The sequence below is a fragment of the Lissotriton vulgaris genome, chromosome 7, assembly GCF_964263255.1.
Source record: "Lissotriton vulgaris chromosome 7, aLisVul1.2, whole genome shotgun sequence".
NCBI classification, from domain to species: Eukaryota; Metazoa; Chordata; class Amphibia; order Caudata; family Salamandridae; genus Lissotriton; species Lissotriton vulgaris.
Genome location: NC_141695.1, coordinates 183,585,835 through 183,603,921, shown reverse-complemented (window position 1 = coordinate 183,603,921; position 18,087 = coordinate 183,585,835). Strand labels below are relative to the sequence as shown.

At 43.3% G+C, this 18,087-nt stretch overlaps 1 protein-coding gene across 3 annotated transcripts in view; it reads left to right on the top strand.

Moving 5' to 3' along the window:
- Positions 1–18,087, top strand: part of LOC147701147 (sialic acid-binding Ig-like lectin 13) — a 506,089-nt gene that overhangs the window by 76,217 nt on the left and 411,785 nt on the right. For all 3 annotated transcript variants that reach the window (XM_086929910.1, XM_086929909.1, XM_086929908.1), the window contains exon 2: positions 11,963–12,156. In XM_086929910.1, the coding sequence (XP_086786036.1) occupies positions 12,069–12,156 (88 nt within the window). In that variant the 5' untranslated portion in view covers positions 11,963–12,068. The remainder of the gene's footprint in view (positions 1–11,962; positions 12,157–18,087) is intronic.

The window sequence follows — 18,087 nt, the reverse complement described above, 5'->3', positions numbered from 1 at the left end:
TTGGAAAGGATCCAAAGAATCCTTACATAGCCAGATAACACAATTAAATGATGTGAACAGACCACGCACCCAACCACCACCACCCTCCGCAACTGGACCCCAGTCAACACCGAAGACATCATTCGGACGATGAACACCATCCACTCCGGATCGCCAACTGACCCATGCCCTCACCACGTCTTCAACAAGGCCGACTCCATCATCGCACCCCAACTCCGGGACATCACCAACTGCTCCTTCGACACCGCCACCTTCCCGGAGAGCTGGAAGCATGCCGAACTCAGCGCCCCCCTGAAGAAACCATCAGCAGACCCCACCGACCTCAAGAACTACCGCCCCATCTCGCTGCTCCCGTTTCCCGCCAAAGTCATCAAGAAGACCATCAACAGACAGCTGACCGCCTTCCTCGAGACAAACAGATCCCTCGACCACTCACAGTCCGGCTTCCGAGCCAACCACAGCACCGAGACCACCCTCATCGCAGCCACTGATGACATCCGAACCCTGCTCGACAACGGGGGAAACAGCGGCCCTCATCCTCCTGGACCTCTCCGCAGCGTTCGATACTGTCTGCCACCGCACCCTAGTTCAATGCCTCAGCAACGTCGGAATCCAAGAGAAGGCACTGGAGTGGATCATCTCGTTCCTCACCGGAAGAACCCAGAGAGTCCGCCTCCCCCGTTCAGATCTGAGGCCACCGAAGTCATCTGCGGCATACCACAAGGCTCATCACTCAGCCCCACCCTATTCAACGTGAGCATGAGCCCCCTCGCAGCCATCGCACACCAACACAACCTCAACATCATCTCCTACGCCGACGACACCCAGCTGATCCTCTCTCTCACCAACGACCCCGCCACCGCCAGAACTAACCTACACGAAGGGATGAAAGAAGTAGCCGAGTGGATGAAGAACAGCCACCTGAAACTGAACTCAGACAAGACGGAAGTCCTCATCCTTGGACCAACACCTTCTGCCTGGGACGACTCCTGGTGGCCCCCGGCCCTAGGCAGCGCACCCAAACCAAAGGACCACGCACGCAACCTGGGCTTCATCCTGGACTCTTCCCTGTCAATGACCAGACAAGTCAACGCCGTCTCGTCTTCATGCTTCAACATCCTACGCATGCTCCGGAAGATCTTCAGATGGATCCCCACCGAAACCAGGAAGACGGTCACCCAGGCTCTTGTCACCAGCCGACTAGACTACGGAAACACCCTCTTCACCGGAACCACAGCCAAACTGCAGAAAAGACTCCAACGCATCCAGAACGCCTCCGCACGACTCATCCTGGACATTCCCGGCCACAGCCACATCTCCAGACACCTGAGAGACCTGCACTGGCTCCCCGTCAGCAAAAGAATCACATTCCGTCTCCTCACCCACGCACACAAAGCCCTCCAAGACCTGGGCCCCAGGTACCTCAACAACCGCCTGACCTTCTACACTCCCACTCGCCAACTACGATCGACCTACCACGCCCTCGCCGCCATTCCACGCATCAGAAGAACCACCATGGGAGGAAGATCCTTCTCCTACCTGGCAGCCAAGACCTGGAACTCCCTCCCCATCCACCTCCGCCTCACCCAAGACCACCTCTCCGTCAGGAAGCAACTGAAGACCTGGCTGTTCGAGCAGTAGCGCCCCCCCCCAGCGCCTTAAGACCCTCCGGGTGAGTAGCGCGCTATACACATTTCTTGATTGATTGATTGATTGATTGATTGGATGAGAGAATCCAAGTCATGTGGGATATCCAAGAAGACACCATCCATTTCCTGGATGTAGAAATAACGAAGAAAGCGACAGGATTCACCACCACCATCTTCAGAAAACCAAACGACAGAAATAACATTTTGAGATACGAGAGCCACCATCCTCCGTCATTAAAAGAACATCTACCATATTCACAATTATTAAGGGTAAAGCGTGTGGTCTCGGAACCCGAAGCACAACAAACACAAATGAAACTCATGTTATCCCGTTTTAAACAAAGAGGGTACCCCGAACAAACTTTGAAAAGAGCTGAACAGAGAGCACAGCTGAAATCCAGAGAAGATTTCCTTAAAACAAGCAAACACATATCAGAACAACGCATTAGAGACCTGCACTGGCTCCCCGTCAGCAAAAGAATCACATTCCGTCTCCTCACCCACGCACACAAAGCCCTCCAAGACCTGGGCCCCAGGTACCTCAACAACCGCCTGACCTTCTACACTCCCACTCGCCAACTACGATCGACCTACCACGCCCTCGCCGCCATTCCACGCATCAGAAGAACCACCATGGGAGGAAGATCCTTCTCCTACCTGGCAGCCAAGACCTGGAACTCCCTCCCCATCCACCTCCGCCTCACCCAAGACCACCTCTCCGTCAGGAAGCAACTGAAGACCTGGCTGTTCGAGCAGTAGCGCCCCCCCCCAGCGCCTTAAGACCCTCCGGGTGAGTAGCGCGCTATACACATTTCTTGATTGATTGATTGATTGATTGATTGGATGAGAGAATCCAAGTCATGTGGGATATCCAAGAAGACACCATCCATTTCCTGGATGTAGAAATAACGAAGAAAGCGACAGGATTCACCACCACCATCTTCAGAAAACCAAACGACAGAAATAACATTTTGAGATACGAGAGCCACCATCCTCCGTCATTAAAAGAACATCTACCATATTCACAATTATTAAGGGTAAAGCGTGTGGTCTCGGAACCCGAAGCACAACAAACACAAATGAAACTCATGTTATCCCGTTTTAAACAAAGAGGATACCCCGAACAAACTTTGAAAAGAGCTGAACAGAGAGCACAGCTGAAATCCAGAGAAGATTTCCTTAAAACAAGCAAACACATATCAGAACAACGCATTACATGAGTTTCCAAATTCGCAACCAGTCAAAAGAATAATCAGAAAGCATTGGGCCTTGTTGCAAGCAGAACCGGATTTGCAAACATCGTTTATCCACGAACCATTATTTGCCCACACCAGATCAAAAAACATAGGAGAACTACTCAAAACACCTAAAGACACACAGACAAGAAAAAAATTCTCGGGAACTCAACCATGTCACAACTGTAATAATTGCAATAATATAATGAGAGGATCTTTAATCACACACCCTACCAAAGGAAATAACATACCACTCAAAGTTAATGCAACTTGTGATACTACCAACACGATATACATGTTGAAATGCCCATGTGGCAAAGCCTACATAGGCCAAACTGAACGAAAACGGAAGGTTCGCCTTAACGAACACAAAAGTAACATCAGGACAAAAATGATGAAATCAACCATAGCTTCCCATTTTTTAGAAGCCAAACATCAAATCAGCCAATTGAGAACATGCATTATTGAGACTGTAGAAAAAAGAGAAGGCATGGACAATAAGAAAATGCTGTTGAAAAGGGAAAATCACTGGATTTATTTTCTTAATACGTTGAAACCCCATGGGTTAAATGAGCGGGTTGAATTTTTGTGTTATTTGTAATTATGTGTATTATTATATCTGATCCTTTCTGCACCCTATAAGGCGATTACCTAACTGCATTATTAATAAGCCATAACACATACTTACTACTCCATCTACACGCATTAGAATCATACCACAGTACGACAGCCCCGGCCGCTACACAGTTTCTTTTATTCCTGTTTTGACATCTATAATTTAACAATGCAGTCCCGTGCACACGTCACCCAATCGGCACACGATAATGCTATACACTTTTTCTTCAGAACATAACTTTATTAACTACCCCGACCGTGAACACAGGGTAATCCTATCTCTATATCTATCAACCATGACGCTAGAAGCGTCATGACGTTCAGAATGCGAAGCGTAAGCTGATCCACATTAGAGACGAACACCATGCCGAACAGGGTAAGAGACTGCGAATACTAAAGGAGAGCCCTGGAAAAAACGGAAACCATTTTCAGCTTCTGGAAATGCTTAGCAATAATAATTTATATCAGCCCCAGAAAGATACTTGCGCTTAACATTCCCACACATAAGGTAGATGATGCGGCTACCTGAAAACGCTATCGGCAACGAATAGCACGCAAACCCAACAATGGGGGTAAAACGCGGTAACGGGGGAGACAAATACCAACGGACACTATGACCACCTTTAGTGACCAGTTCCATATAACTTTGTACAGACCACATAAATCCATTGATTATCATTCATTAACACATACCAACATAGAAACGCTGTTACTAAAGTAATTGCACAATTATAGATGTATGCTTTTAAGGGTAGAAAATGTCATTCCTATACGTGTAATATCTGAATATGTGCTGTTTGTTTCACAGATATTCCCTTGATAAAGGCACTGTGTTTGCCAAAATGCATTGGGATGGATAAATAAAAAAGAAAGCAAAATAAGATAGCCATTTATAAAGGAACTAGCAGCCCGCCCCAGCGTTGCCTGGGGCAGAAAGGGGCTGGGGGCAGTACACCTGCTCCCGCCCCGACCCGCTCCTGCCCCGACCCCCTCCCGACTCCCTCCCGCCCCCACTCCTCCCGCCTGTCCCTCTGTGCACCCCCGCTCCCGCCCCGCCTCCCGCACGCCGCCCGCCTCCCGCCTCCCGCCTCGATTTCAATGAGCATTTGCTTTACCTGAGCTGCCGCTCCTTCCCGCCATCTTCACTTCACTGCCGCTCCTATTCGCCATGACGCGACAGGGCTCCTCACTTCACCGCAGCTCCATGTCTCTCCTCCTCGTCATCCCGCACTTCACGGCCAGCGTTACGTCGCGGCAAGAGCAGCATTGCGGCCGGCGCTACTTCCAGGGCACTATTTTTTTTAAAAAGTTATATTTTCAAATGTACGTTTTTTTATTTTTTATAGCCTATGTCCATCTGCACACCCTGACAATTTCTACAATGTATCGGGTGTGTGGATTGGTGCGTGTTCTCTTTTTATAATAGTAGTATTGATATATGGCAGTTGGCTAAAAGATAACCAATGTGAAACGGAACATTGAAAATAAAGAAGCCATTCAATTAAAGAAGAGATGTTTTTTTGTTTATTGGATCGCCAAATAACAGATCATAAATTAAGCTGGATACACAGCACCATTAACTAGTGCCCCGAGAGCCAGTCTAAAACGTTGTTTGAACTGCAACCCAGCGCTATATTGCATACACTCCTGAGTGGGGAGTGATTCCCGGGAGCACAGCATATCAGCTAAACCCACAATTTTGAAAACAAGGCAGTGCATGCCAATCACTTTTGTAACCTGAATGTTATCATTGATATCATCAATGATGTCTTCTAACATGTCATGAGTGATGTAATATGTGAAGTCATAAGCTGTGCATTATAGGGGAGCAAGTCAGTTCACTAAATTGTAACTGGTGAATTTTAGTATATTTTAGCTTTTTTGAATTTTACTTCTTATCTTATTTCAGTAACTATCTGTTATGTCACTTTAACTGTTGGTGTTTCAGTGCATTTCTGTTTTGCTGTTTTAAAAAAAAACATAAACCAAGGTCTTATTCCCTTGCTTAACAATGACGTCAATGTAACTTTTTTTCATTCGATCTAGATAGATAGATAAACAGATAGACAGACCGCAGACAAATAGACAGACCGGCAGACAGACAGACAAAGAGACAAACTCATAGGCAGAGAGACAGACAGACCGATAGACTGGGAGATAGATAGATAGATAGATAGATAGATAGATAGATAGATAGATAGATAGATAGATAGATAGATAGATAGATAGATAGATAGATAGATAGATAGATAGATAGATAGATAGATAGATAGATAGATAGATAGATAGATAGATAGATAGATAGATAGATAGATCGACAGATCGACAGATAGATAGATCGACAGATCGACAGATAGATAAATATTGTCCGGAAGTGATTTTTTTGTACATTGTTTTGGACCAATGTTGCTGTTTTGTACTCATGAGATAGGATGCTTCTAACCTGGCTCCAGTGGATGTGCTCTGAACCCTAAAATATGCTAACATTGACATACTCCTAATTGACTCATTTAACTTTCCATTAAGACCATACCAAATTGGGGCTGAATTCTATCTATGTAAGGGAAGTTAATTGACACCTGTATACTGTAGAACATTTTGTGTCATTCGCTATTGGGACAAGGAAAACATGGCTTCAGGCATACCAATGTAACCTGATTGTTTTAGCCAACCTGTCAAAATAACCCTTTCTTTTAATTATTAAAGTCACACATACATAGGCCTTGCAGCCCTCAAGTGAGGATGTTTCGGATTTAAAAATGGAACAAATAGAATTTTAATGTCTCCATATCTGTAAAGTGACAAGCCCTCAAAAGCCCTTTTCACTGAGTTAGGCTCTGCCTAGCGTGTACGGAAAAGTATAGTACATAATAATATATCCGTTTTCTTTAATCTTGGATTTTGGACAAGCTAAGGAAATGGCTCAACTGCTATTTTGATATTTTTTTCTAGCCCAATTCAATGGTGCAGTTGGATTTATAATAAATGTATGGGAAAATTTACTTTTAGATAAGTAACTTTTTTCTGACTGAAATTCAAAGGTATTAATTCCATTACATAGCCAATACCTGCCCTACTGGGGCTTGACCTCAATGAAATACGAAAACTGCTCCAGGAGCAGGGACAATGGTATAGGCCTGGTGACTGTGAAACACTGGTCTGCATGTGTGCATGTTCCTGGTAGCTTTCACTATTTTCCAATTGGATGGCTGTCTAGATTTCTGCTATTGTCAAGTACCATGCTCGTCTCACTTTCCGGTAGCTTTTACTCTGTGTAAAAACACCAGAGGATTAAAGTGGCCAGGCGAGGGGAAGGGAAGGAAATTAGGGAGGGTACTGAGGGGAGGGAGATCTGGAATGAAGATGATACAATTGGTGAATACTGGTTCTCTTCTTGCTTTAGTACAATAAGTATATGGATAACATAAGAAACAACATTTACCTGAAAATTAAGACACAATTGAGTCCAAGTAAAGTATCTGCTTTGTCCTAAGTTGTACTTTCAAATATTTGCCTTTGATTCAATCATGGCAACATATTAGTTCTACGTATTGCCTTTGGTTCGTAAAAGATAACACATTAGTTCAAGTATTGGCTTTTGATTTATAAATGGAGATACATTAGCTTGTGTATTGCCTTTTGTTCATAACAAAATCACATTAGTTGTATTATTTCCCTTTAAATGAAACACATTAATTCAAGTAATCAAGTTGCCCAAAAAGTTCTGCTTTGGAATCAGCAAAGTCAATCAACCTTTCATCGTGAAGGTATCATTACATATCTTTGTAATAGAATCCCCAATTTCAAGCACTGAAGTGTTTTTTAAACAAGAACACCAAAATCTTCCTTTGTTCTCATCAAGCGCCTTTCACATTTACTCAATACCATGGCTCTGTTCTGTGCCAATAAACTCTGGGGCATATTACCAAGCAATAGCGATAATTATCGCTATTGCTTGGTTAAAGACAAAAATTTACCGCTGAGCTGCGGCGATTTTTACCGCAAATAAACCTTGGTATTACCAAGGTTTATCGCAAATGCGATAAAAATCGCCGCAATGCATGAATATCGCTGAAAGGTCCGCGATATTCATGCATTACCGATCTAATGCTCTTAGCCATGTTATCCACCTCCCATTGGATAACATGGTTAAGAACTGCTCAGGGCAGGTGTTAGCTTTTGGAGATATTCGCGCTTAGAGCGAATATCTCCAAAAGTTGGTAATAGGAGATAGCGATGTTAGCGACTGTTTTCAGTCGCTAACATCTTGGCACGCCCACTTTGCATGTCATCACTGACATGCAAAGTGGGGCCCAAGATGGTCGCTATCTCCTACTAGCAGTCGCTAACTGGTGTTAGCGACAGCTAGGTAATAGGGAGATAATTTTATCTCCGCTTTCTTGGCTTTTAAAGCCAAAAAAGCAGAGATAAACCCCCTTGATAATATGCCCCTCTGTTTTCATCAAGTACTTAAACATTTACTTAGCACCATGCCTCTGTTCAGTATTTAGTATATGAGGAAGTCTTACGCCAAAAGTATCAAGAGATGTCTCACGTTAATGTCACATGTGCTTTAAATTAAAAACGCGTGCTCTCCGACCTTTACATGAAGATTTGTGCCATAGCTATAGTCGTCTCCTACCTAAGGCTGCCATGAGTTAGGAGCACTGACAAACCTGAAGCATTAAGAGCAATTCATCCACTACTGCGACCAGAGAACGGAGACTAGAACTCCTCAGAAGCCGGAACGTGTAGATCCGAGAGCTGGAGGCAAGGAATGATCCGTGAGGGTAAATGGGTGCGGCCGCTATTTAAGGAGCCTGAAATGACGTACAGCAACGTCAGCAGTCCAGAAGGAAGGGCAATGCGTGGCAGTAAACACTCCTTGGCAAAAGCACGCATTCCATTGAAACAGTGTATCGTGTGTGTTGCCTGCATGACTGGCAACAAGACAATCAGAACCATGAGGCAAAAGGAAACACAACAAAAGATTGGCAAACAATACAAATGAAGTAGTAAGCGATTTACATAGCAACTAAGAAGGCTAAAATGAAGTCACAATAACAAGGTATGAAACAACAGTGCAATAAGGTTTCTGAAGACTTGAACACTGTGTATACATACAATGCAGACAGATACTGGCAGGGGTTGTCACAGTTATATACTTTCATCAACAATGTAGCTCATCAACAATTACATTTGAAAGGCGTACTTCCAGTACATAGACAAGTATTTCATTGACAATAATCCAAGTTAGTATATAGGTCTGAAAACAGTACCATAAAAGCCATAAAAGTCACTGAGGTTTCCTTCAGTCCCTTGATAGCATGACTATCACAACACAACCATGATTATTTGTATTTTTATCAATTCTGGCAAAGTCCTTTTCCTTGCCTCAATGTCTCAGTCTCCCAGCATCTGAACAATACTTGAGATTTCTTCAAGAGTCCTTGTTTTTTGACTATTTAAAGACACCTGTTCCCTGCTGCCCTCATTTCTTACTGGAGTGTCTGATATTTTGTTTTCGTTTGTGCAACAACTGCTGACTAATTAAGGTTCCCTATATCCTTTCTCATTTTCCTGCTGGAGACTGTATTCTGATTGGAAGGCAGCCATGTCCATGTGCATGACAGGTTACAAATAAAACATTCAAATTGTGGCCTAAATCTGGCTCAGTCGATCCATCTAAAGAGAGAGCTGTGTCTCCTGCCAGCACCATCCTTCTGTTATGAGCCCCACCGACTGCAACAAGAGCAACCCAGACATTGTCACCCAGAAGCTTTGAACCTCTATTGGAAGCCCGTTCCTTCAGGACAACTTTCTACAACCACGAACCGCGGACCCCGGTCATTCGGCCATTGCCTCTGTATCTCCCTCTCTTTGACTATGACTATCATTCTCTATATCATTCTATATCACAAAGACCACAAGTTAGTGTATTATCCAGTTACATCTTGATTTTGGTTGCTCCTGTCTGCAAGGACACTCTTACAGTCTGAATTTAAATGTGGATGTTGTTGCAGAAGAAAAGAAAAAAAGGACACATTGTGTGGGTTGTGTGAAGTAAGAACATAAAATATTATAGGATTGCTTTTCATTTCAATCTACTTTTACCTTATGGAGAGCAGAATGGTAAACTTGATAGCATTCTCGTCAAGTGAATTTAGGGATTGTTGAGGTAATCTACAAACAACTGATGGAGGGGAGGGTGTCACCTTTTTTCACAGAGTACCTCTCCTGACAGTAAAGTGTGCCTCACCACCACTAGAACATTAAGGGTCCTTTTCAAAAGGATCAGCAAACACCTGTCATGCTTTTCATGAGAGCTCCAGGTACACTAGAATATTGCTCTCTCTCTCTCACTCCCCATCACCATGTATGGTGTCAGACATCTCTTCTGATACTAAGGATTAACCTCAGGGGGAATGTTTGCAGATCCTCTCTCTTGTAGAAGTCTTGGGAATTCTGGTGAGTGGCCTTTGGTTTGATGGGCTGAATATGTAGCATTTCATGCACATACGCTCAGGAAGGGTAACTGGGAAGGGTCCGGGAACTTCCTGAACTAAAAAAAGACAAAGGTGAGGCCTGCCATTCATGTATTAGTGTAAGAGGAGGCCTGAGGAAAGGAAGGCCTTTATTCTTTAGGACCTCTGTAACCAGTTTGGCACCAGTCCAGTGAGAGAGAGAGAGAGAGAGCTGTTCCCAGAACAAGTTTGGTTTAGGTGAGTATGAGTGGATTGCTCATTACCCTAAAAACACCCCTAACTGGCCAACAGGTTCTGTTCTGGGAGAGAAGGTCTGTGCCAACCTGGTGAAATATGGGATAGTCAGCAGTAAGGCAAACAGGATACGTTGCAAAAGTGTCCCCCACGAAATCTTTCTTCATTAGAGAGGACCTGGAGTCATCTCCACCAACTGGCTTGTGAAATCTAAAAAGCGTGTACCTCCCATACACTTTCTGGACCTGGGGAAGGATAGCATGAGGACTGCACCTGTTGTTTGAGACCTGCAAGAACACCTGAAGGATTGGACAAGCTCCCTTTCTTACCCAGGAAATGGAAGTAGACACCAATTGACGGGTGGCTTTCCCCCTGTATGGCTACACTAGCATTACAAGGCCTTTTTCTCAAAAGACAAGTTGAACAATTACAACTAAACCAGGACTAGGCCCTATTGGTGGCTTCTGCTAGTGTAGGTTCAGAACACAATAGGCCATATTTACGAGCCCCTTGTAGCACCGTTAGAGTTCTATCTTATCCACTGAAACATGTGTTGACCAATATGTCACATCTGGAGAGCTCCCATAGAGGCAGACACATTACAGACATCTGATTGGTGTGATTAACATCAGTCAACAACTATTGAGTCAGCTACTATTAGATCATCTGGGGACCTCCTTTGCTGTTTGAATCTCTCTTTTTGTATGAGTGAAAGTGTGAATGAGTAAGTGTGACTAGTGGGTGAGTTTTATGGATGGTGATTGTGGGGTTCTTATTCTATATATATGTATATATTGATATGTATTCATTAGTTATTCTATGTTAATTTAATGAATGTTTAGTACGTTACTTATTCTTTATATAAAGAACAATATTCAATAATTTGACTGATAACTCACATCTCAAGAAATGATTAATGGTTGTGTATGTGTATGTAAAAAACACTGTAATGGGTTTTCTTTTAAAACTATGGAAAGGTAGAACAATTTTAATATATATTAAAAAAGTACAAAACAATTTTGCATAATGAAAAATAAAAGAAAGTAAATTATATATTTTTGTGATTAACTCTGTAACATGACATGAATTTGGGGGAACGGTTAGCTTTGAGCCAAAATTGGCTGCATGAAAAGGAATACAGGTCAGTTCAGAGGTATGTACTTTAAGTTTTTTGTTTCCCCCTCCTCTTAGACCTTAAATTACAGAGTGGGTGCCTTATTTTCCTGGTTAGAGGTTTATCGGTTTTAAACAGAGTTTGCTGTCTGGCAATAGACCTTAGTTATTGTGTTTCTGGTTTTTAGACTATTATGAATCTGCGTGTCAACAACTTGAGCATTCTTTGTAATATCGATTGTTCTAGAGCTTTTAATTTGAATTAATTGATTAGTTTATAAACGTAATTGAGAAAATCTGACTGATTAGTGACTTCTCTTGCAGACAGAATTACCACCATTTTTTTAGGATGGTCGTTCTGTTGCAGAATTTAAGATGTGAGAAGTTTTTTTGCGCAAAACAAAATATATGCATTACACTTTTGTCAAAATGTTCCAAATGTAAACAACTGGTATCTACATTATTCCTGACTGGAGCTGGACGCCCAACGGATATTACATTGTGCAATATCTGCCAGGTGTACAAATAACTCATCTAATCGAATGATATGTGTTGAATATTACAATGTGTATTACTGTATATCAAGAACACACATCACTAAATAGAAATGTTCTCTTATTTCCCTCCTCAGATTGACTCTTTGAAATACATTGGATATGCCACACCAGAAACAAGTCTTGCCATTTCCACACTCGTAGCAGTGTTGTGCCCTCTAGGAACACAATAAGCTTCTTGGAATGATTACCTTTGGAAATATCTCACCTATCTGTGCATATCCAACTATCACCTGTGTTAGACTTCTTGTGATGTCCTTTCTTTGGAATGGTAAGTGTGATGTACTACACCCAGTTCATGCTGTTTGGTACTTATTACTCATTAACACCTAGGAATTTGATTTGAAATGGATGTTGTGGTATAATTGCATTGTCGGTGTACGACTTTTACCACAATGTATTCTCTTACTGTGGCATAATACCTCTTTTCAAACATAAGCCCGATCAAGGCACCACAGCATCCAATAGGTGGTTTAATGGAGAACTTCTATACAGAAACACACTGAACATAACCCAGGGTAGGTGTGAGGCTAGTGAGTCACTAAATATGACACAAATCCTCTACAAGACACTCAGGAGAGGCTACCTTGCTAAGGTATCAATGAGTCACCCATCTGTACAAAGGGACCCTTTAAGATCCACAAATTAAATCTAAATACCCTGCATGGGTATCCAAGTGCAGAGATCAGATCTGCTAAGGGGTGAAATCAAACAGCTAAGTGTTCAGTCCCTTCCTGAATCCCAAAAGAGAGGATGAGGTCCATTGGTGAAGGTGAGCTCATTCTAGGATTTAAATGAAAGGTAGGTGAAACAGAGTCCTCCACTGTTGTTCTGGTGGAGGAGGTGTGCACGAGGGAGAGGGAGAAGGAGCGCAGGAGTCATCATCTGATTCTTGCCTTGTCCAAAATTGTCCTCCTCCCCATGTCAAGGTTCAGGGGATAAACCCGGGTAGTGGCTGGTAGCAAAGCAAGCTTTATCTGGAACTTCTTTCAGTTTTTATTTGAACAGCAATATTTTGAAAACCACAGAGCTCGATCAGTTTCATAAATGGCTATTCCCATTGTCTTTGCATCATAGAGTTGTTGAGCTGGAAGAATTGGTTTAGTAAATGATGCACTATGGTATTTTAGGATAACACCCACATTTTTACTATTTTTTAGTGAAGCCTCATCTATGTGAACATTACAAGAGACAATAAAATAAAATTAAAAAAACACAACCCGCACCTAAAATTAATTACACAATTTAATAATTCATTTTCAATCAATTAATGAATATCAATTAACAACTAATTATTAATTACTCATAACTTGCTTACCACTCTTTACCCCTATAAACCCCACAACCTGCACCTAAACCAAATTACACAATTACCATAATGAATTCCCAATAAATTAGTTAATTTTAATTAACAACCATTTAATAATTACAAATACATTACTTTCCACAATCAACACTATAAAATCTTAAATTAAAAAAAACTAATAAATACAAAATAATCATTCATTTATTATATTTAAATTACTTCTCACAATATTCTCCTATAAACCCACATCCCATTATGTAACTAAAAAGCACAAAATTTACTTAAAATACAATTGATAACTGCTACAAATTTAACACATATATTAAAAAAAACTATAAAGAATGTGATACCTTCTAGTGCATCACCATTTACCATCATTGTTACAGACATCAACTTCATTAATATTCAATCATCCCCAACCTATTTCTCGGTTTTGTAATTACCTGATTGCAACAGACACATGTGCAACTCTCACAATTGCCTGCTCTCTATTACAGAAGTTATATTGTTCCTTCTTCCACCTAGTCCATGTTCCATGTTTCAGCTAGCAGTTGTGCTTCATCTTCTTGCTGACAGCCATATTTATAAATTGGCACTGTCCTATATAACTCCTAACATGGCCGCTGTCTATAAGCATTTGTTACATCAAATTCATGCTGGTTTTGGTATTCTCATAACACGCTACTATGTCCGCTGCCTCTAAGGTGATGACACTGCTACTATTCAAATCACTTTGCGACTCCGCAATACCACACTCTTCAATGCAGTAGAGAGTCTGCTTCACCGATGTCACCACCTTCTCAGCTTCCTTTGCCAACTTTCACATGAACCAGTACATTGGTTCAACCATTCTGATGATGCTTATGTTGAGTGGTTCACCAAAAGCATTCAATCTAGCATCCCTCACTGCTTCTAATTCCTTCACGCCTTTGTTTTTTTAACATTGATTGACGTTGACTCTAAATGCTGAGTAGAACAGAACAGCTTAGGTGTCACCATCTCATATTTATTGCATAGTGAAACAAGGTAGAATTCACAGCAACAGAGAATAGGTATGATTTTTTCAAGGTACCTCAGGCAGCATCTTATTCCAGCAGTAGCTGCCAATCTCATAAACATCATCTACGGTACTCCTCCAAGAAATACAATATGGCCCGTCGTTATAGTAAGATGCTACAATCCTTTGGTACACCTCTAAGTATTCTAGAGGAGAACATTCCCTAAGTCCACAGTTAAGACACTTAAATCTCCAGTCCTGATTCATTCCTGATTTTACTGAGGCATGATGTATCTCTTACCTACAAGGTTCTTCATTGCTAACCTTGAAGTACATAATTCCTCTATTTCCAATTGCAATCATTCAAAAATGAACCAGTCAGGATGGGTCTGCCCGGCGGTGACAGGGAGGAGTGGCACCTGGGACCTGAATAGGGCTGGGCCTTCCCTCCACAATGCTGACTCCACCCCCTGTGGTGTGTCTGATGTCCCTGACCTGTCCTGTGAATAGGGAGAGGGGCTGAGCAAAACAAAGTGCTCCAGAACCAGTTGCATCTGGTTCTTCCCTTGTGTTGGATTCCTTCCACTCAGCCCACACACTGCAGGAACGAGGTATGTTCCAATCTACTTCCCCGACCCACAAGTCACCCACAAGTTGTTAACTATGAGTGTACCAATGAACCAGAAAAGGGGGTGGAATTTGAGGAGACACCAAGTCTTCCACCCCTGTAGAACGAAGAGTTCACTGCTCCCTCCTCCAAGCTTCTGCACCTGGACAAATGAAAAATACACACTTCACAACGTCATATACCTTACCCAGATACCCCAACACCAGTGACCATGTCCTACCAAATCAATCACATTGCACTCACCAGTGGAGGGTACAGGCTTGGCTTCATGAAGGAATAGGTCAACAGGTAATTCAGGACCAAGATAACGTATTGTTATCTTGAGCACCAAACATAGCTCTGTCCAGAAATGGGACACAAACTGAGCCCCCTTGTCAGATATTACGACAGATGGTAAGCCATGTATCATCACAACCGAGGTCATAAACACCAAGGCCATCTCCTTCACTGTAGGGATCTTGGATAGCGGGATGAAATGCTCCGATTTCGTAAATAAATCTACCATCACCAAAATGGCGGTAAATCCAGACACAGATGGAAGGTCAGTTACGAAATCCATACTGATGGTATGCCAAGGAGCAGGAGGGACCTCTAAGTGCTGCAATAGACCAGAGGGCTTACAGTGTGAAGGCTTACTAACGGCACAAACAGGGCAAGCGGTCACATAACTCTGGATGTCTCGCGCCAAAGTCTCCCACCAGAACCACCTCAAACATAACTCCTTCGTCTTACGCATCCCAGGATGTGCCACCAATGCAGCGGACTGACACCACTTCAGAAACATCTCTCTCAAGACTGGGGGAACAAACAACCGGCTCTCATGATACAACAACCCATCCTGAGATCCCACCTGGGGTAATGCTAACCAAGGAGCCAAATCCGTCTGACGTAACCGCTCTTTCACCAGAGAAGGAAAGTCATCAGCTGTTACGACCCCAATGATCCTCCCACCATCGATCATTGGTCTATCTTCCTTCAAGGGACTCACTTCTCTTGGATCAACATGGATGCGGGAAAGAGTGTCAGATTTGATCTGCTGTGCTGCGGGTCTGTATGTTATAACAAAATCATATTTGTTAAAGAATAGTACCCACCGCATCTGTCGCGGAGTCAAAGCCCGGGCAGACCGGAAAAACTCCAGGTTTTTGTGGTCGGTATAGATCGCAATTGTATGCCGGGCGCCCCATAAATAATGGCGCCATTCCTCGAAGGACAGCTTCACAGCCAATAATTCCCTCTCCGCCACAGTGTAGTTGCGTTCTGCAGGCAACAAGGTCTTAGAGAAAAAGGCGATGGGGTTCATATGGCCAGTACCCTCCTCCCATTGGGATAACACCCCACCCACCGCACACGATGAAGCATCCGTTTCAACAAAGAATGGCAGGGCAGGATCAGGATGCGTCAACACTGGTGCTGACATAAATTTCCTGAGTAACAACCGGAAGGCATCCTGAGCCTCAAGAGACCAAACGAAGGGAACCCCCTTCCTCAACAGACGTGTCATGGGTGCCACTATATCGGAAAAATTTGAAATAAACCGCCGATAAAAATTGGCAAACCCTAAAAGCACCTGAATGTGCATAACTGTAGATGGTATGGGCCAGGTCACAATCGCCTGTATCTTCTTTGGATCCATTTGAATACCTTCTGCCGAGATGATAAATCCCAAAAACTCCACCTCAGATGTACTGAACTGACACTTTTCTAATTTGGCATACAGTTGATGTTCCTGCAACTTCTGTAGCACTTGTGTCACATGTTCTTGATGTTCACCACCGGTCTCCGAAAATATGAGGATGTCATCCAGATAGACGATGACGGTTCTATCCAGGTACTCACTAAGGACCTCATTGATGAAGAACTGGAATGCCGCTGGCGCATTGCATAAGCCAAACGCCGTTACACAGTATTCAAATAAACCATGTTTGGTCTTAAAAGCCGTCTTCCACTCATCCCCCGGTCGACCACGAATAAGATGGTAGGCGCCCCGCAAATCCAATTTGGTAAATACCGTGGCTTTGCGGAGCTGGTCGAACAACACGGGGATGAGTGGAAGAGGGTATTTGTTCTTCACCGTGGCCTTGTTTAAGGTCCGATAGTCCACACAAGCCCTCAACATCCCCTCCTTCTTCGGTATGAAGAAAATTGCTGATGACACAGGCGAACAGGAGGGACAGATAAAACCCAACTTCAACATCTCATCCAGATATTCCTTGAGATGCAGCTCTTCGGGTTCAGATAAAGCATATATGCGGCTGCATGTCAAAGGAATACCTGGCACCAAATCAATCCTACAATCGAATGACCAGTGCAGTGGAAGACCCTGAGCCTGACCCTTATCAAACACATCCTTGAAAGCGGAATACTGCGGTGGAACAGAGCCCACTTCTGACACCGCACAAGACAAAGGGGTGATCCGTTCACTAGCCTCTCTGTAGCAATGCCTCAAACAAAAAGCGGAGTCCAACCTCACCAAACGCTGTACCCAATCGATCTTGGGATTGTGTTCCTGCAGCCAAGGAACCCCCAACACCAAACCAAAAGAAGGAGCATCTATTAAGTAAAAAACCACTGTTTCAGTATGCCCATTTTCACACAGTAGCCGTAAGGGTACAGTTTGACGGGTGATACTCCCTGATGTCTGTTCAGTCCCGTCTATGGCTCTTACCGGCTCTGGTTGTTCCTTGTAGTGTCAGGGAATCCCCAGTTTATCCACCGAAGAGATATCAATGAACTTCCCGGTGGCACCGGAATCCAACAACACAGACACCGGTACTCGGTTGTGCACAGACAGCAGAAGATGGGCATCAATAATAAAATGCCTTGGTGCCAGATCGACTGCCCCCAATACATCATACAGTCCCCTCAACTCCTCCACCTCTTTCGAGCATCCTTCCACCTGGAAAAATGCCACTTTCTTCCCAAATCCAACACTGGACGGTTTGACAGGACATTCCCTGGCGAAATGGCCTCCCTGACCACAATACAAACAGAGATTCAACTCTCTTCTCCTTTTCTTTTCCTCAGGAGTCAAGGGCCCTCTTACTCCTCCTATCTCCATAGGTTCAGGTGCGGGTCTATGCTCTCCAAGTGGCTTAACCTCAGGTCTCATATAGCTACCCCTGGATACCTGAAATCGGTTATGGTCCCCACGCCTCTCCGATAATCGATGGTTTAGTTTTACGACAAGATCTATGAACGCAGCGCAGTCCTCAGGTAGGTTCACCACCTGTGACACCACGTCCTTGAGTTAATCACAAAGACCCTGATA